We start from the raw sequence: 17,263 nt of genomic DNA, 5'->3' as shown, positions 1-17,263 counted from the left end.
TTGAGACCATCCTGGCTAACACGGTGAAACCCCATCTCTACTAAAAATACAAAAAAATTAGCCAGGCGTGGTGGCGGGTGCCTGTAGTCCCAGCTACTCGGGAGGCTGAGGCAGGAGAATGGTGTGAACCCGGGAGGCAGAGCTTGCAGTGAGCCGAGATCGCGACTGCACTCCAGCCTGGGCGACAGAGCGAGACTCTGTCTCAAAAAAAAAAAAAAAAAAAAAAAAAAAGGTACTGTGTGCACTTGGTTGAAAACTCCAAAGGGTTTACTATGAAACGCGAGTCTCCTATCCTCCTCACCTCTGAGGCGACTGCACACATAATGGCAGCGCCGCAGAGACAACGTGCTGCAAAACTGCTGCCTGATGTTTTTCACAGCAGCATAGTATGATGTCGCGTGGACATGATGTCATTTGTTTCCCTGTTGACAGATGTGCACTCCGTCTTCAATTTCTGGTTGCTTGAGACGGTGCCCCAGTGGCAGTTTGCCAGTGGGGTTTAGTGGAGGAAGCACGAAAACAGAGCCTTTGGTGGTGGGTTTCCGGAGGAGGCAGGGGGTGGGAAATCCTTTAAACGGTCAGATGGGAAAGCAGGCTTGCAGTGTCAGGATTTCCAAGTTGCTTTTTTTTTTTGAGACAGAGTCTGGCTCTGTCACCCAGGTTGGAGTGGAGTGGCGCAATCTTGGCTCACTGCAACCTCCGACTCCTGGATTCAAGGGATTCTCCTGCCTCAGCCACTTGAGTAGCTGGAACTACAGGCATATGCCACCATGCTAGGCTAATTTTTGTATTTTTAGTAGAGACGGGGTTTCACCATGTTGGCCAGGCTTGAACTCCCGACCTCAGGTGATTTGCACTCCTTGGCCTCCCAAAGTGCTGGGATTACAGGTGTGAGCCACTGCGCCCGACCTCAAGTTGCTTTTTTGACAGTGAACTTTCCACTTCTTGCAAGTGGGTAACGGCTGCCCATGACAGGTGCTTCTCAGTTCAGTGCTTCTCAGCTCAGCACTGAGAGGTGAGGCCAGGCCAGGGGTGGGGCAGCAGACACCTCCAGGCTGCAGGTGCTGCCATGGGTGGGAGGTGAGGGGGACAGTTAATTTAAATTAACTGTCCAAAATGAAAGCCCTGGCTCTCCTTCACTCCTGGAGTAGGTGCTCCCATCAGCGTCGAATGCCATTTCTGCGGCTGCAGGTGGCTCATTAAGGGGTTGACAGGCAGCCGAGGTGCCAGGCTTTCACTCCACGTGGTGACTGATCCACCTTAGGTGTTGACAGGTGAGCGTGCCTTGGAGTTTATTGATGATAATAGTGATCAGTTTTGCTTTTATGCTGGAAGGCTTAATGGATCTTTACAGATATTAATGGGGTGACCAGGCACCCGGGAAGGAGGCATGGCAGGGCGGGGCTGTGCTGTGATCCTAATGAGGCGGTTAAGTGACTTGCCCTGTGGCACTGAGTTAGGAATGAAGGGAAGCCGGTCAGGTCCCTGGGCACTGAGCTGTCCAGCTGTGCGGGTTTATGGACACGCTTCACAAATGAGGCTGTGGGGCCTCGCACAGCCTCTGTGCTTGGATGTTTCAGTTCCTTGGCTGGGAATGGAAAAAGAAAATGTGTTGCATATTGAAATGTGGAAATCGCACAGGCCAGAGGGGTGAGCAGGGACGAGGATGTTTTCTCCTAATTGGGGAGATGGCTCCTCCTGGAGAATTCCACTGGGGCTGTTTCAAGAGCTAGGAGTCAGTGTGGTCTGGGCAGAGGAAACTGAGCTGGAAGTCAGATGCCAAACCTGTCACTTTAATTCACTCTGAGATTCACCAACTCTTGTTTTAAAACAGCAAATGAGGGGACTTGCACAGAGAATGTTCCAGAAGCATGCCTGAGTCCCTTGAAGGAATAAGGGTTATCATTATAATTAGGATATAATTAGATTACTAAGCCTCTTTAATTAAAAAAAAATAATTCTAAGTTATGGTCTTTTCACTGCCTGTATAAATCATGGCTAGTTCCCAGTTTCACCCACATCTTCTTTCCCCTCGAGGGCCCGCAGTCAGGATTTTAATTCACTCAGGAAGGTTTTCAGCCAACCGGCTTCAACTTGCAACCATTATGACAGTTAATGCTGACATCTCAGGTTTTTTTCAAGTTGGTGAGTTGGGGCTGCAAATGTGATCACAGATTAGCTCAGTGCTCTGCAGTTTCTCATCTGTTTCTCTCTTCATGGAAATCAGCAAGTGTTAGTGGATTAGAACTTCTTACGGGTCACCTAACAATGCAGATTCCGGAACCTTCTCTTCCCTGGGAAACTCAGGCCATTAATTGGATGTTAGTCTTAAATTAGTCAGTGATTCTTAGAGTTACTTTCTTGACTTGTTCTGTTTTCTCAAGTTTTATCTGTTCTCCTTTCTTTTTCCTGACAGTTATTTTGGAGGTATCCTATAATTTTATGTGCCATAGAAATAGAACTGTAAGCAAGAAGCCCAGTGGAATCAATTGCTTCTTGTTCTAAATAAGGCATGAACATTTCACAACATTTCAAAGGGAAATTAACTTGTGCTCATTGCAAATGTTTTCTTAAAGACTATTTTTGAAGCAGCCTGATTGGTGGGCCAGGTCTTTAAAAGTTTGTGCGATCTTGGCTGTTGATAACATCTGCAGCTTATAATGGCCCTGAAAATATTTACAGGTTATGCAGACCTTTTGAGGGAAGGAGTTTGTGGGAAATTTCTTTCTTCCTACATTCAGTTACAGACAAAGCCTTTGAAACTTGACCAATAGGATCATAATTGCTTCTGATGTGATTTCCCGGTCAGCCTAAACATGCCTTAAGTTTCTTTACCAGAGAGAATGAAATTGAATATGTCAACAGTGAAATGTTCTTTTACAAAATTGTTACTGGGGGCAGGAAATAATTGACCACTGCTTTAAAAATTAATTTTTTTTCAATCTATAAGTCATAGTTTTGCTTTCTTTCTCCAGCTGAATTTTTAATCGATTCAGTTGTCATCCACAAATACTTTTATTTGCATTTAATTTTTAAACCAGAAGGATTTTTGCATCAAGAGTTGTGAAAAATATGAGATGGGAAGCAGGGGCTACTTTTCTGAAAGTTTAATGCCCAGCAAACTGCAGTTCTGACCTTTTTTTTTAGTTTGTTCTGGTGACTCATACATTATAGAGTACAATAGCAACAGCAATTTTGTGGTGGTGCTGTGTGCTGGGGAGTGCTGGGGGCAAAACCACCATATTGGGTGTGTTTTTTTCTGGCAAATGCTGCTTTTTGACAGGTTGTGTGGCTCCCCTTAGTGGCCATTGTAATCTACTGCAGCCTTGGATGATAACTTACCTCTGTGATTAGGGCTCTGATACCTCCAGGTGTGCTTCCAAATTAGTGCGCTCATTTTTAAAGATTTAATGAACCTCAATTAGGAATGAAATACAAGTAAACATTTGATAGCTCACAACACATAAAAACATTAGGAAAGGTGGCAAATTGATAATAGGTTTTCTACTTCATTTTCTCATTCATTCATTCGTGTATTGCTTTATTTGTTCATTCGATAACCATTAATGGGGCATCTACGGGTGCGCCAGGCACTTCCTAGACGTTAGGGATGCAGTAGTGAATAGGGCTGACCTGGCTTCTGAACTCGTTTGCCAGCTAACTACATGGGCACCTACTACTGTGTGATATAAAAACTCTGTATGGCCAAGAGAGCTAAAGTGTGCTGATATTTTTAAGTGCCCACAAATAAATTTTGCCAAACCAAATTTTGCTAATTTATGCAGTTCTGTAAATACATTTAAAAATTTACTTATATAGATAACAACTAAATAATTCATTTGTTCTTTAGTAAACAAAATGTGTTACATAGGTATTTTCAGCTGAAATGTAAAACTGCGTATTTTTTTAGGGATCTGAACACCACACACACATATGGATTTGGGGGCGTGGGGTGGAGAGGTGCAAAGGAGGACAAGAAAGTCATCCCTTTCCAAGTCGGTACTGATTTGGTAGGAGAGGAGGGAGACTCACTGAACGTGGGTGATTATGACCTCTCTTGTGAGCAAAATCACCAGTGAGCAAAAAGAAAAAAAAAGAAAAAAAAAAAAGGATCCAGGACTAGAACTGGGAAAATGTGAGTCCCTTGAATTCCAGAATCGATGGAAGAACAGATCACAATTCCAGCTCAGAAATGCTTGAGTGGAACCATTACTTTGCATCTCCTGACACCTGTCTTCTGGAGAGCATTGCAGCAAATGGCAAAGTGAAGGTCAAGAAGATAGAATTGACCTAACACTTTGGGAGGCTGAGGCAGGAGGATCACTTGAGGTCAGGAGTTCAAAACCAGCCTGACCAACATAGTGAAACCCTATCTCTACTAAAAGTACAAAAATTAGCCAGGCATGGTGGCAGGCATCTGTAATCCCAGTTGCTTGGGAGGCTGAGGCAGGAGAATCGCTTGAACCTGGGAGGTGGAGGTTGCAGTGAGCCCAGATGGCGCCACTGCTCTCCAACCTGGGCCACAGAGGGAGACTCCATCTCAAAAAACAAACAAACAAACAAAAAAGGATATAGAATTGGGTCATGGCTATCAACACGTTTACAAGGCCCCCAGTGTACCATTTCCTCTTTTGATTGTCCAGTCCCTTGGGAGCCACCCTCATTTGCTTATCCTCTTTCTCTTGCTTGGGGAGGGCAGCACACCCAGGAAATTCCGAGGAGAATGTGAGCCATCATGCGAGGACTTCTCAGAATGACAGACCCAGACAGTCTGCCCCTGGAGACAGCAGCAAGGTATGTGATACTATATCACCCCCATGAACCTCTCACTTTCTTAGTAATCAGGTTGTCCTTGCTCAGTGAAGCCGTGGTCTGAACCTGCCAGGCAGCTTCCTAGATGACTCGGCTGTGGGCTTCTTGTGGCAGCGGGGCCTTGGTCTAGGCTCAGAATCTCCGGGCTATCATGGGAGGGGGGTGTTGCGAGGAGAGGCCTTTGTAATTAGATTTTTTATGGTTCTCTTCTCTAAACTAGACAAGCTCTAACGAAACCAAAATGGAACAGAACACATGGGAATTGGCCGTAACCTTGCATCGTTAAGGAAATATTGAAAAATCTGAATTTCAAATTTTGCCATGGACCAGTGTCTGTCAAGCAGAACAAAAAACAAGACAAATTTGTCTTTCTTTCCTCCTCCACTGCGAAAGCTCAGATTGCTGGGATGGAGTGGAATTAGGTATTAGGTTTTTGTATAATCCAGAGTGACTGTAGAACAGAATCTTGAGGGAACATTAAGAATATTTCTTAGAGGCTTGTTGTCATTCAGTATTTCATAAGATTATAGGTTTTCCTGGTTTTCCTGTGGCTAAACCAGACTCTTGCCCACAGAGGGTATTGTGAAAGTGTCCATTCTCTGGTGCCAAAGGGTCTTTGCTCTCAAATCCCTAAAGAATCCAAAATTACTTTAAACTCACACTTGTACATCATGGACAAATACTGCTTATTTTGGAAACTATATTGCTCTGAAATAGAAGATTCAACAATGAAAGCATAAAATATCCCAGTAAGTGCTGGATTGTTTTAGAAAGCTGCTTCCTGTCTGACATTAGCTCTAGCCATCTGGCAGATGAGGGCTTTCATTTTCTTTGGTTCACCATAGAAAGATGGGCTAACCTAAGACCCAACAGGCACTGAACAGAGAGCGTAGTACTTGGCCATTTCTGTTGATCCTTGACTTTTCTTTTAAACCTCTGTTAGAGGAAGCAGAAGTGTCCAGGATACTGTGACGCCCATGGGTGTGGACCTGGGGGAATGCTGCACATTTGAGCACGGAGTGCCAGCTCTGAAAGCAATGCTTCCTTCCCTGCCCTTTCTCTGGTCTCCCCAGGCTGGGCTGTCCTTCAGTTCCTTTCAGTAAATATGTGCTCTTATGCACAAAACCTGATTTCCCCGTGGCTGGCTGGGGCGTCTGAACCTGGCCTATTCTGAATCTCAGCAGGAAGTGAAGGCACAAGCCAGACCAGGACACCTGCATGTCCTGAACGTCCAGCCCCAGACCGTGTGGGACAACCCCTTTGCCATGTTTAATTGGCATGCCTGTGGATTCTTTTCTGACTTCAGGAGAGGATGCGTGGAGAAGAATTGGAAGACACAAAGAATGATCCAGAGTGTGGAGTGGAAGAGGAGGATGTCGGGCTGGCGGGGTAGACACCGGGCCAGCTTACAAGGTCCAGTCCCTGACGTCTCCAGACGCCCATCTGAGCCGGGTCCGGAGGCCTGCCTGGGCTCCCAGGTTTCGGGTCTGAGACTTGTGTGGCCGGGAGTGCACCTTCCCCAGGGATCTTTGAGGGGCCAGTGACCCCGCAGGCCCCACATACCTCTGAGGTGGGCTCAGGCTCTAGAATGCCTGAGAACATGCTGCACTTAGCATGCGACACCATGCAACAGTGAGGAAATATTTCCCTAAGTTAATTGTTGATAGTTCCTAAACATTTCAGAAGCTTACTTGTTAAAACTAATGTGGCTTCTGCTTCTCAGGATAACTTGGTGGGACTTCACCGGAACCACAGGGATGTTTTACTGAATGTACCTCTTTCCATATAGAAGTTTAAAGATGCTCAGGAAGGGGCCACACCCATTCCATCTGGGCTGTAGAAACCCATTGCAGGTTTGCACATGCCAGCCTTGCTATTGCTGTGAGACCACGGACACCGAAGAGGTTTCCAGGGGGACACATGTCCTTTCCGGGGAGGCTTCAGCCACATCAGAAGTGCCTTGAGGGCAGGGGCAGGGGCTGGATGGTGCCTACTGCAGATCTGGAGCTCTTTTCTGGCCTGGTATACAGGAGGTGCTCAGAGAGGGCTCTGCACAGGCTTCAGCCATCAGCTTAGATGGGAAGCACCAGGTAGGAATTGGGCAGATGGTGCTTCTAGCACATGGTGGCCTTGAGTGGAAAAGCTTGTGGTAGTAAAAGTAACTAAAAATGACAACCTGGCTTGAATGTGACGTTGACCTCCCCATTCTCAAATACTGATGGAGCCCTGTATTTGGTGGCTTGTGTATGGCCGCACTTGGGATGCAGAGACAGGGACCCACTCTCAGGCCTCAGGTCCGATGGGCTAGGCAGAGCTGTCCCAGAGCCGTCTGCCCTCCTCAAGGGTGGAGCGCAAATCCAGGCCGCTTTAGGGAGCCCAAAGCCTGCTCCCTGAGAGCTGGGGCGGTGCTTTCTCTACAACTGGGCCCAGCCTTGCTGATTTCAGTAGGATTTTTCCCAGAGAAAGCTGGTCAGGCCCTCTTGAGGCAGATGACCCAAGTTCTTGACCCTGCTTTTGGGAAAATGCAAATCCAATCCCATTGCTGAGGACACCCCAAACCCCTCTGTGCTCATCACTGACTTTGGGAAGCCAGGGGCCTGCTACCGTGGTGGGCCTTGCCGCCTCTGCTCTTTGCCGTTGGAGTTCAGCTGCAGGGTCAGCCCTGGGCTGCCTGGTTACCTTGTTGCCACAGAAATAGGGTTTTACCTTTTTTTTTTTTTTTTGAGATGGAGTCTTGCTCTGTCGCCCAGGCTGGAGTGCAGTGGCGCGATCTTGGCTCACTGCAAGCTCCACCTCCTGGGTTCACGCCATTCTCCTGCCTCAGCCTCCCGAGTAGCTGGGACTACAGGCACCTGCCACCACGCCCGGCTACTTTTTTGTATTTTTAGTAGAGACGGGGTTTCACCGTGTTAGCCAGGAAGATCTCGATCTCCTGACCTTGTGATCTGCCCGCCTCGGCCTCCCAAAGTCCTGGGATTACAGGCGTGAGCCACCGCACCCTGCTGGGTTTTACCTTTTTAGGATGTAATAAAGCCCCTCCTGTGGCCTGGTAAGGAGACCACCAACAGTCCCAAGCTCTGGGAATACATCATCTGTTCTTTGAGCAGTCAAAGGACACACACAGTGGGAGCTGTTATTTATTCATCCATGCATCCAGCTGTCCATCTGTCCGACCGTCCATCTATCTATCCATCCATTCATCCATCCGTCCGTCCATCCATCCATCATCCATCCATCCTCCATCCATCCACCCTCCACCCATCCATCCATCCATCCATACATACATCCATCCTCCATCCATCCATCCATCCATCCATCCATCCATCCTCCATCCATCCATCATCCCATCCATCCACCCATCCATCATCCATCCATCCACCCATCCATCATCCATCCATCCACCCATCCATCCATCCATCTTCCATCCATCCATCCATCCATCCATCCATCCATCCTCCATCCATTCATCATCCATCCATCTATCCATCCATCCATCATCCATCCATCCATCCATCCATCCATCCATCCATCCATCCATCCTGTTGTACAACAGATATTCAGCATGCTTTCTCAGGGACATGCTGTGTGCCGGGCACAGGGGATATAAGTGAAGTGTGGTTACTGGCCTCAGGAAACTGTCTTCTCTTTAAAGGAATATCTTCTGGAGTATTCCACTGGAGTTTTCATCTCTCTTGCACCCATTACAAAGATGGAAGGGTCCAATTGACTAGAAATATAGTTTAGAGCTTCATATGGAGACATCATGAAGCCTGCCTCCCCCCTGCCCCTTACACATGGGCTCTTTGTGCTGGTGGCACAGACCATAAAAGTAGAGTTAAGTCTTCAGCCTAGAGGGTGCCCTGTGTGTGGTGTCAGATGTAACCTTTCACATGGGATGTGTGTGCTGTGAACATTGTGCTATTTGAGATGAATGGTTAGTATTTTGTGTTTACATGAAAATAAATGTTTAAAAATGTCTCAGGGGTTTGATGAAGTTACTGTTCAATAAAATAAACCTCTCAGGGAAGAACAGCTGATGTATTGATGGCTTTGTTTAAGGGCATATGAATCGACCACACAAGTTAGAAGGCAATGCCGTGGAACTGAGAGCAACCTCCTGCCCAGTCCGTGCCAGCTGTGAGGCCGTGTGCAGGGGTCCCTTCCAGCACTGTGTGCAGGACTGCCCATAATGCACATGTTTATGTGTGTTGTCTTGTTTTTATTAAATAAATTTTATTTTTTGGTTTTCTGTGTTCCTGTCTCTTATTTTTTAACAGTTCTATTGAGATATTATTTACAAACCTTAAAGTTCCCTCATTTAAACTAATAATTCAGGCCTGGCGAGGTGGCTCATGCCTGTAATCCCAGCAATTTGGGAGAAGATGCATGTGGATCACTTGAGCTCAGGAGTTCAAGACCAGCCTGGCCAACATGGTGAAACTCTGTCTCTACAAAATTACAGAAATTAACCAGAGGTGTGGCCACTAGTCTATATATAAATTTGCCTTTTCCGGATATGTCATTTAAGCGGAATCACACAATATGGGGTCTTTCACAGCTGGCATCTTTCACTTAGCATAATTTTTCCAAGGTTCATCCGTGTTGTGGTGGATGTCATCAGTTCTTATTCCTTTTGATTGCCAAATAATATCCCTTGGTATGGATGTAGAACACTGTATTTTGGCATTCACTAGGTGATGTAGTCTGGATTGACTTGAGGTTTTGGTAGTTCTCAATGATGCTGCTATGAACATACACATACACAAATACAAGTTTGTGTGTGTACATATGTTTTCAGTTCTCTTGGGTACACATCCAAGAGTGGAATTTCTGGGTCATATGGTAACTCTTGAGGAACTGCCAAATTGTTTTTCCAAGTCCCTGCAACATTTTACATTCTTACCAGCCAGGTATGAGGGTTTCTGCTTCCCTCATCCCAGCCAACACTTATTCTATCTTTTTTTTCTTTTAGACAAAGTCTTGCTCTTGTCCCCCAGGTTGGAGTGCAATGGCGTGATCTCAGCTCACTGCAACCTCTGCCTCCTGGGTTCAAGTGATTCTCCTGCCTCAGCCTCCCAAGTAGCTGGGATTACAGGGACCCGCCACCATGCCCGGCTAATTTTTTGTATTTTTAGTAGAGACGGGGTTTCACTATGTTGGCCAGGCTGGTCTCAAACTCCCGACCTCGTGATCTGCCCACCTCGGCCTCCCAAAGTGCTAGGATTACAGGCGTGAACCACTGCACCCGGGGCCTATTCCATCTTTTTGATACAGCCACCATCTTAGTGGGTGGGAAGTGGTATCTCGTTGTGGTGCTGACTTGCATTGCCCCAGTGACTACTGATGTCAAACAGCTTTTTATGTGCTTTTCAGTTATTTGTATTATCTTCTTTGGAGAAATGTCTATTCAAATCCTCACTTATTTTTGAATTGGGTTGTTTTTATGTTGTTGATTTGTAAGAATTCTTTATAAATTCTGGATTTTAATCCCTTTTTGGATATATGATTTGCAGGTGTTTTCCCCATTCTTTGGTTTCTCTTTTCATTTTCTTGATGTCATTTGAAGCACATTTTAAATTTTGTTTTTGAGTCAGGGTCTTGCTCTATTGCCCAGGCTGGAGTGCAGTGGGGTGATCTCAGCTCACTGCAACAACTTCTGCCTCCCAGGCTCAAGTCATCCCCCAACTTCAGCCTCCCCAGTAACTGGGACTACAGGCATGCGCCACCAAGCCTGGTTAATTTTTGTATTTTTGTAGAGATGGGGGTTTCGTCATGTTAGCTAGGCTGGTCTCAAACTCCTGAGCTCAAGTGATCCTCCCTCCTCACCCTCTCAAAGTGCTAGGGTTACAGGTGTGAGCCACCAATGCTGGCCCAGTTTTAATTTTCACAATGTCCAATTATTTTCTCTTTGTTTGCTTTAACAAAACAACAAAGTTGCAGTAGTAAATATTGTGTGTGTGTGTGTGTGTTTTGACATGGAGTTTCGCTCTTGTTGCCTAAGATGGAGTACAATGACGCGATCTCGGCTTACCACAAATTCCTCCTCCTGGACTCAAGCGATTCTCCTGCTTCAGCCTCCTGAGTAGCTGGGATTACAGGCATGCACCACCACGCCTGGCTTTTTTTTTTTTTTTTTTTTTTTTTTTTTTTTTTTTTTTTTTTTTTTTAGTAGAGACAGGGTTTCTTCATGTTGGTTAGGCTGGTCTCAAACTCCTGACCTCAAGTGATCTGCCCACCTCGGCCTCCCAAAGTGCTGGGATTACAGGTGTGAGCCACCGCGCCCTGCCATGTGTGTGTGTGTATGTGTGTGTGTGTGTGTGTGTGGGTTGTTTTTTTTTTTTTTTTAAATGAATGCTCTTTCATTCCCATCTAAAAGGAGTTATCGGGGAGAAAGTGATCTGACTCCAAAATGAACGTGGGAAATCCACAAAGAAGTCATTACTTAGAACAAGGCTGTTTCTGGATCCCACGTTCTTCAAGGGCAGTGGCTAGACGCATGTGCGCACATGCCCTGTAACAGTCACACTGTCCTGAGGGCCACTCTGCCCCACACTCACGAATGGGCTCAGGCAGGGAGTCCATAGTCACTTGGAAGCTTGCATTCCGGACCAGGGTCTGGCAGCGGTGACGGACTCTCACTGCTATGCATGGAGCCTTCAAACAGGTTATATTTCAGGAAGCAGGGTTTTGAGACTCTCCCAGCATTGGGTATTTTGTTCCAGGAAGTCTTTGAGAACAAGCCCTTCAGGATGAGGAAGAAATAAACTCAACTTGTTGGCTACTTCCAGAAACCTCAGGGGGCCAATGGATTATGAGATAATTTTTAAAATCCCCATTTTCTGCAAGAAGCAATCTTTGCATTTGATTTAGTTCTCTTTCTAGGGAAAGCATGCTTAGCAGCTGGAAGTTTTAAAGTTAGGTATCTAAGTTTCCCTCTTGAGAAGCCATGAAATTCCTTGGCCACCTTCCTCTTTTCCCCTGGCTCCGCCATTTCACACAGGGCACAAAACATTACCATGGCAAAGCAAGAGGGATTGGAGCTGGGTATTCTTCCGAGCTCAGACCACAGCAATGCAGTCACGGGAGGTCCCTAAGCCCGGTATCTACGCAGCTGTGATTTCTGGCTCTAGGAAGGTCCTGTGTTATTTTCAGCATCAGATGAGACACAATTGGAAGGAATAATTTCTTTCCTGGCAGGAAAATCCTAATGTGACCACAGCCACTGAGGTGCTTCCGGAAGGATGCTTTAGTGCCAACTAACTCTGTTTAATGGAGTTGCCTAATCTTTCTGAACTTTCCTTCCCACTAAACAAAAGTCACCTTCAGGGCTGGGTGTGGTGGCTCACCCCTGTAATCCCAGCTCTTTTGGAGGCCGAGACGGGCGGATCACGAGGTCAGGAGATCAAGACCATCCTGGCTAACACGGTGAAACCCCATCTCTACTAAAAATGCAAAAAATTAGCTGGGCATTGTGGTGGGTGCCTGTAGTCCCAGCTACTCGGGAGGCTGAAGCAGGAGAATGGCGTGAACTCAGAGGCAGAGCTTGCAGTGAGCTAAGATTATGCCACTGCACTCCAGCCTAGGCAACAGAGCGAGACTCTGTCTCAAAAAAAAAAAAAAAAAAGTCACCTTCAGATTTTCTAGGCAGCAAACCCTTCTAACAGGGATTCTTGACAATGTGCAGATAGGCAGGCCGCAGGACTTGTGAACCTGGGTGATCTTGACTGCTTGAGACTCGAGGCACCCATTCTTCGTGGGCGGCTAATGGATGCTGTACAGGATGGGCTCCCAGCAGACGGCTTTGGGTCCTTGGGCACCCAGGTTCTGTTCCAATTCTGTGGGATTGGGAGGACATCTCCTGGGGGCAGATTGTGGTATAATCTTCCTAGGTAATGCCAGTCACAGGACTAGGTGGGCTCTTTTTATGATCATTCCCTCATGGCTCTCAACTTGCAATAGGGGTGCTTTGATTTAGGAAATGTTTGCTGGGTCTCCATGTCTGTTTCCATGCTGCTGATAAAGACATGCCTGAGACTGGATAATTTATAAAGAAAAAGAGGTTTAATAGACTCACAGCTCCACGTGGCTGGGGAGGCCTCATAATCATGGCAGAAGGTGAAAGGTAAATCTTACATGGGGGCAGACAAAAGAGAAGGAGACCCCAGCAAAAGGGGAAACCCCTTATAAAACCATCAGATCTCGTGAGACTTATTCACTACCACAAGAACAGTATGGGGAACCGTCCCTGTGATTCAATTATCTCCAACCGGGGCCTTCTCACAACGGGTGGGAATTACGGGAGCTACAATTCAAGATGGGATTTGGGTGGGACACAGCCACACAGTATCACCACGTGAACAACAGAAGCAGATAAAATTCGTCCCATCTAATGTAGATATTACAACCAACTATATGTATTGTATTTGTAAAGTAGCTTCATGAAAATCGGTCTAAATTAAATTCACATAAGCTACATAAAGAAATACTACAAGGGACTGGGTGTGGTGGCTCACACCTGTAATCCCAGCACTTTGGGAAGCTGAGGCAGGCAGATCACTTGAGGTCAGGAGTTCGAGACCAGCCTGGCCAATATGGCAAAACCCTGTCTCTGCTTAAAAATACAAAAATTAGCTGGGTGTAGTGGCATGTGTCTGTAATCTCTGCTACTTGGGAAGCTGAGGTGTGCAAATTACTTGAACCTAGAAGGTGGAGGTTGCAGTGAGTTGAGATTGTGCCACTGTGCACTCTAGCCTGGGCAACAGAGAGAGACTCCATCTCATAAAAAAAAAGAAAGAGAGACAGAGAAAGAGGAAGAGAGAAAGAAAAAGAAGAAGGAGAAAGAAAAAGAGAAAGAGAAAAAAGAAAAAGAAAGAAGGGAGGGAGGGAGGAAGGAAGGAGAGAGAAAGAGAAAAGAGAAAGAAGAAAAAGAAAGAGAGAGAGAAAAAGAAATAAAGGAAAGAGAAGGAAAGTGAAAGAAAAAGGGAAAGAAAGAAAAGAAAAAGGAAGGAAGGAAGGGAAGGAAGGAAGAAGAAAAGAAAAGAGAAAGAAAGAAAGAAGAAAGAGAAAGAAAGAAAGAAAGAGAGAGAAAGACTACAAGGAACACACTGCAGTGTCCCGCTGCTGGCCACGCGTGTGTCTTTCTGGTTGAGCTGTGCCGTCAGCACAGCTTCCCATCCGCTCCTTTGCGTTTCTAGTGGCTGCTCCTACCCCAAACCCCTGCCACATGAGTGGTACTTGAGGATGTTTTGGGGTGCGCGGTGGGAGTAGGTGGATGTGGGTTAGAAAAAGACATCTAATACCACAGTGCTATATTTTGAAAATGAAAAAAAAGTTACTAATTTAGTATTAGAAAATAAAGTTCTATAAAATCATAGCCGATGGTTTGAAAAGTTTGAGAACCATTTCCTCATACTTTCCGGAAGCTTTTATTTCCTCCCCAACATGCTTCCGGGAGCAGAAAGGAGTTGCCAGAGGAGGCCTCCCGGGAAGGTTCCTTTAGTCCCTGCCGGCCCCTCTCCACCCCCAACCTTCCTGGGCTGTAGGTGACTGGCGCTGTGGCAGCAAGTGTGGCGATGGGCCCTGGTTTGAAGTCGGACACTGAACTCGGGGGCTCTGCTTTCCTCTTTTGATCTCTCCTCATCAGAGATTTTTGGTAATTTCCTAACAAAACCCTCCCCTGCTCCCTTCCTGAATGCTGCAGACATAAGTTGAGCAGAAGAAATCGAATTTCACAATACATGCTCTGACTTTTATCCCACCCACTTTTGCTGTGGACCAGAGCCTGGGCTGCAGAGGTGGCTTCTGGAGGCCCAGCAGCTTTGGCTTTGGTGCCTGTGCTGTGGGAAGGCCAAGCTGACTGGAGGCCTTTGTTCCCTCCCCTGCAAAGCCTGGATTCTGTGTGTGTCTAGCCCTGCTGGCTTCCCACTCCTGTGTTTCAGATGGTCCTGGGTGCGTGGGGACCCTTGGTGACGGATTGGGAAGTGGACGCTGGGAGAGAGCTCCATTCCACCATCTCTCTGATGAAGCCAGCTTGGGAGGGGACACACAGCATTTTGAAGACTTGGTCTGCATATTTGGACAGGTCTTGTTGAGTGATCCCTGCACAGCTCTGAGCCCCACAGGTCCTGGCTATCCATGGGCATGAAACACCAGCCCCAGCATGTCCCTGTGAGGGGACCACGGATGTCACCCAGGACAGCACTCTTCCATCTGTAAAAGGCTCCATTATTACATGCACCTGCTATTGTCATACTTAATTTTGACTTTACACAGTTCACACTCAGGTGTGCAAAATTAGGACTTGATTTTCCTAGAACTGAGTTTTATCTATATCTGGAGCACCCATTCTGGCTGATGGCAGAAAAAGTAGTCGAGTGGATTTAGATACCTTCCAACTAACCTCACTCCAAGTAGGATTTTCTTTGGTACCTCTTTCTTCCTGCGGTCAGCTTCAAGGGCAGGGGCCTTGGTGAGATGCCATCTGCTCTTGGCCCACCCTGGCGCCAGCTAATATGCACGATTGTCCTGTCATGGTCTCTGGTCTCAGGCTCCCTGGACACCTGGTGTGTGGTCCTGCTGGCTTCTGTTGACGCTTTTCCCCCAAACCCCTGTCCAGGAAGTGGCGTTTGTGGCTGGCAAGTTCTCGCTCTCAACCTGCGTCGCCTCTGTCCCTGGTCAATGGGAAAGCATCATTTGTCTGTCCCCACTGGGGACTCCTGGCTTTGTTGTGGGGCTGACCCTGCACCCTCGTGCAGTCCTCTTCTAAGCCCTGGGGTTGGGGCCACTCACTGTCTGAGAACTCCAAGCTGGAATTGGAACACACCTCTCTTCTACTCTGGAACCCCTAAATCTATTTGAGAGCTTCTACGATGCCCTTCCCACCGCTGCCCAAGTGAGCCTGGCTTTTTAGACTTCCAAGCCAATAACTGGGCATTTCTTTTCTGCTTCCCTCCCTGGCACTCCGTATCCTCACACTCAATGCAGAGCCAAACACAGGTCTCACCCTCCAAGTGAGGGAGAGACCCCTGAGCCCATCCCGTCAGTCCCCAGAGAGCCATGGTGCCCACGTTGCTCTCACATCCAGCCCCTCAGGCAGGGCCCTGGGCTGATTCTCACAGCCGGTCTCCAACCTCTGGTGGGGGGTGTGGAGTGTAGATGGTGTGGGGACCACCACTTCCTCCCTAGCCTCATGCACAGCTTGAAACCCCATGGCAGAAATGTTTCCCTTTGAGAGTGGGTAACATAGACTTGTGTCCCAGAACTGGGAAGAGCTTGGGCTCTGGCTTCAGCCTGGCTCCTTCCTCCAGAGGGGGCTGGGATGATCACTTTCCTTCTGGGTCCCTCAGGTTCTTGTTGGTGAAAGGAAGAGGATGAGTCAGGGTCTGTAAACTGGCAGCTTGAGGGTTCCAATTAGTCAGCAGGTGAGATGTTTTAGGGCCTGGAAGCTGCCGTCCCTTTCCTGGAGGGCATCTCCCCACCACTCACTGGCCTGTGTCACTCATCTGCACTGTCTCTCTAGCCTGGTCAAGGCTTACACTTGTATCTTCTTGTGGCAGCCCCCAAAGACGCTCACATGAGAATCCTGGGAACCTGTGAGTGTGCTACTGTATTAGTTCGTTTTCATGCTGCTGATAAAGACATACCTGGGACTGGGTAATTTATAAAGAAAAAGAGGTTTAATGGACTCACAGTTCCAAGTGGCTGGGGAATCCTCACAATTACGGCGGAAGGTGAAAGGCACGTCTTACACAGCAGCAGACAAGAGAGAAAAGAGATGCAAGTGAAAGGGGTTTCCCTTTATAAAACTACCAGATCTCTTCAGACCTATTAACTATCACAAGAACAGTATGGGGGAAAGTGCCCCATGATTCAATTATCTCCCACTGGGACCCTCTCACCACACAAGGGAATTATGGGAGCTACAATTTAAGATGAGATGTAGGTGGGGACACATCCAAACCATATCAGTTACCTTACCTGGTAAAATGGACTCTCAGATGCGACTAAGCTAAAGATTGTGAGAGGGAGACGGGGTGCGGTGGCTCAAGCCTGTAATCCCAGCACTTTGGGAGGCGGATCATGAGGTCAGGAGATCGAGATCATCCTGGCTAACATGATGAAACCCCGTCTCTACTAAAAAATACAAAAAACTAGCCAGGCGAGGTAGTGGGCACCTGAAGTCCCAGCTACTCGGGAGGCTGAGGCAGGAGAATGGTGTAAACCCGGGAGGCGGAGCTTGCAGTGAGCTGAGATGCGGCCACTGCACTCCAGCTTGGGGGACAGAGTGAGACTCTGTCTCAAAAAAAAAAAAAAAAAAAAAGATTGTGAGAGGGAGAGATTATCCTGGATCCTCTGGGTGGCCCAGTGTGATTACAAGGGTCGTTTAAATGAGGGACGCACAGAGAGATGTGACTGCAGGAGAACCGTCAGAGCCTTGCAGCATGAGAAAGAC

At 47.2% G+C, this 17,263-nt stretch overlaps 1 protein-coding gene across 1 annotated transcript in view; it reads left to right on the top strand.

Moving 5' to 3' along the window:
* The window catches only part of FAM169B (family with sequence similarity 169 member B), a 39,823-nt gene extending 33,618 nt beyond the window's left edge, over positions 1 to 6,205 (top strand). Inside the window, exons 3-4 of the mRNA XM_025391881.1 lie at positions 4,700 to 4,794; positions 6,119 to 6,205. Coding sequence (XP_025247666.1) covers positions 4,700 to 4,794; positions 6,119 to 6,205 — 182 coding nt within the window. The remainder of the gene's footprint in view (positions 1 to 4,699; positions 4,795 to 6,118) is intronic.
* Positions 6,206 to 17,263: the final 11,058 nt, after the last annotated feature.

The sequence above is a fragment of the Theropithecus gelada genome, chromosome 7b (genome assembly GCF_003255815.1).
Source record: "Theropithecus gelada isolate Dixy chromosome 7b, Tgel_1.0, whole genome shotgun sequence".
Taxonomy (NCBI): domain Eukaryota; kingdom Metazoa; phylum Chordata; class Mammalia; order Primates; family Cercopithecidae; genus Theropithecus; species Theropithecus gelada.
The sequence above is the reverse complement of the archived record's forward strand: the minus strand, read 5'-3'. Positions and strand labels throughout refer to the sequence as shown.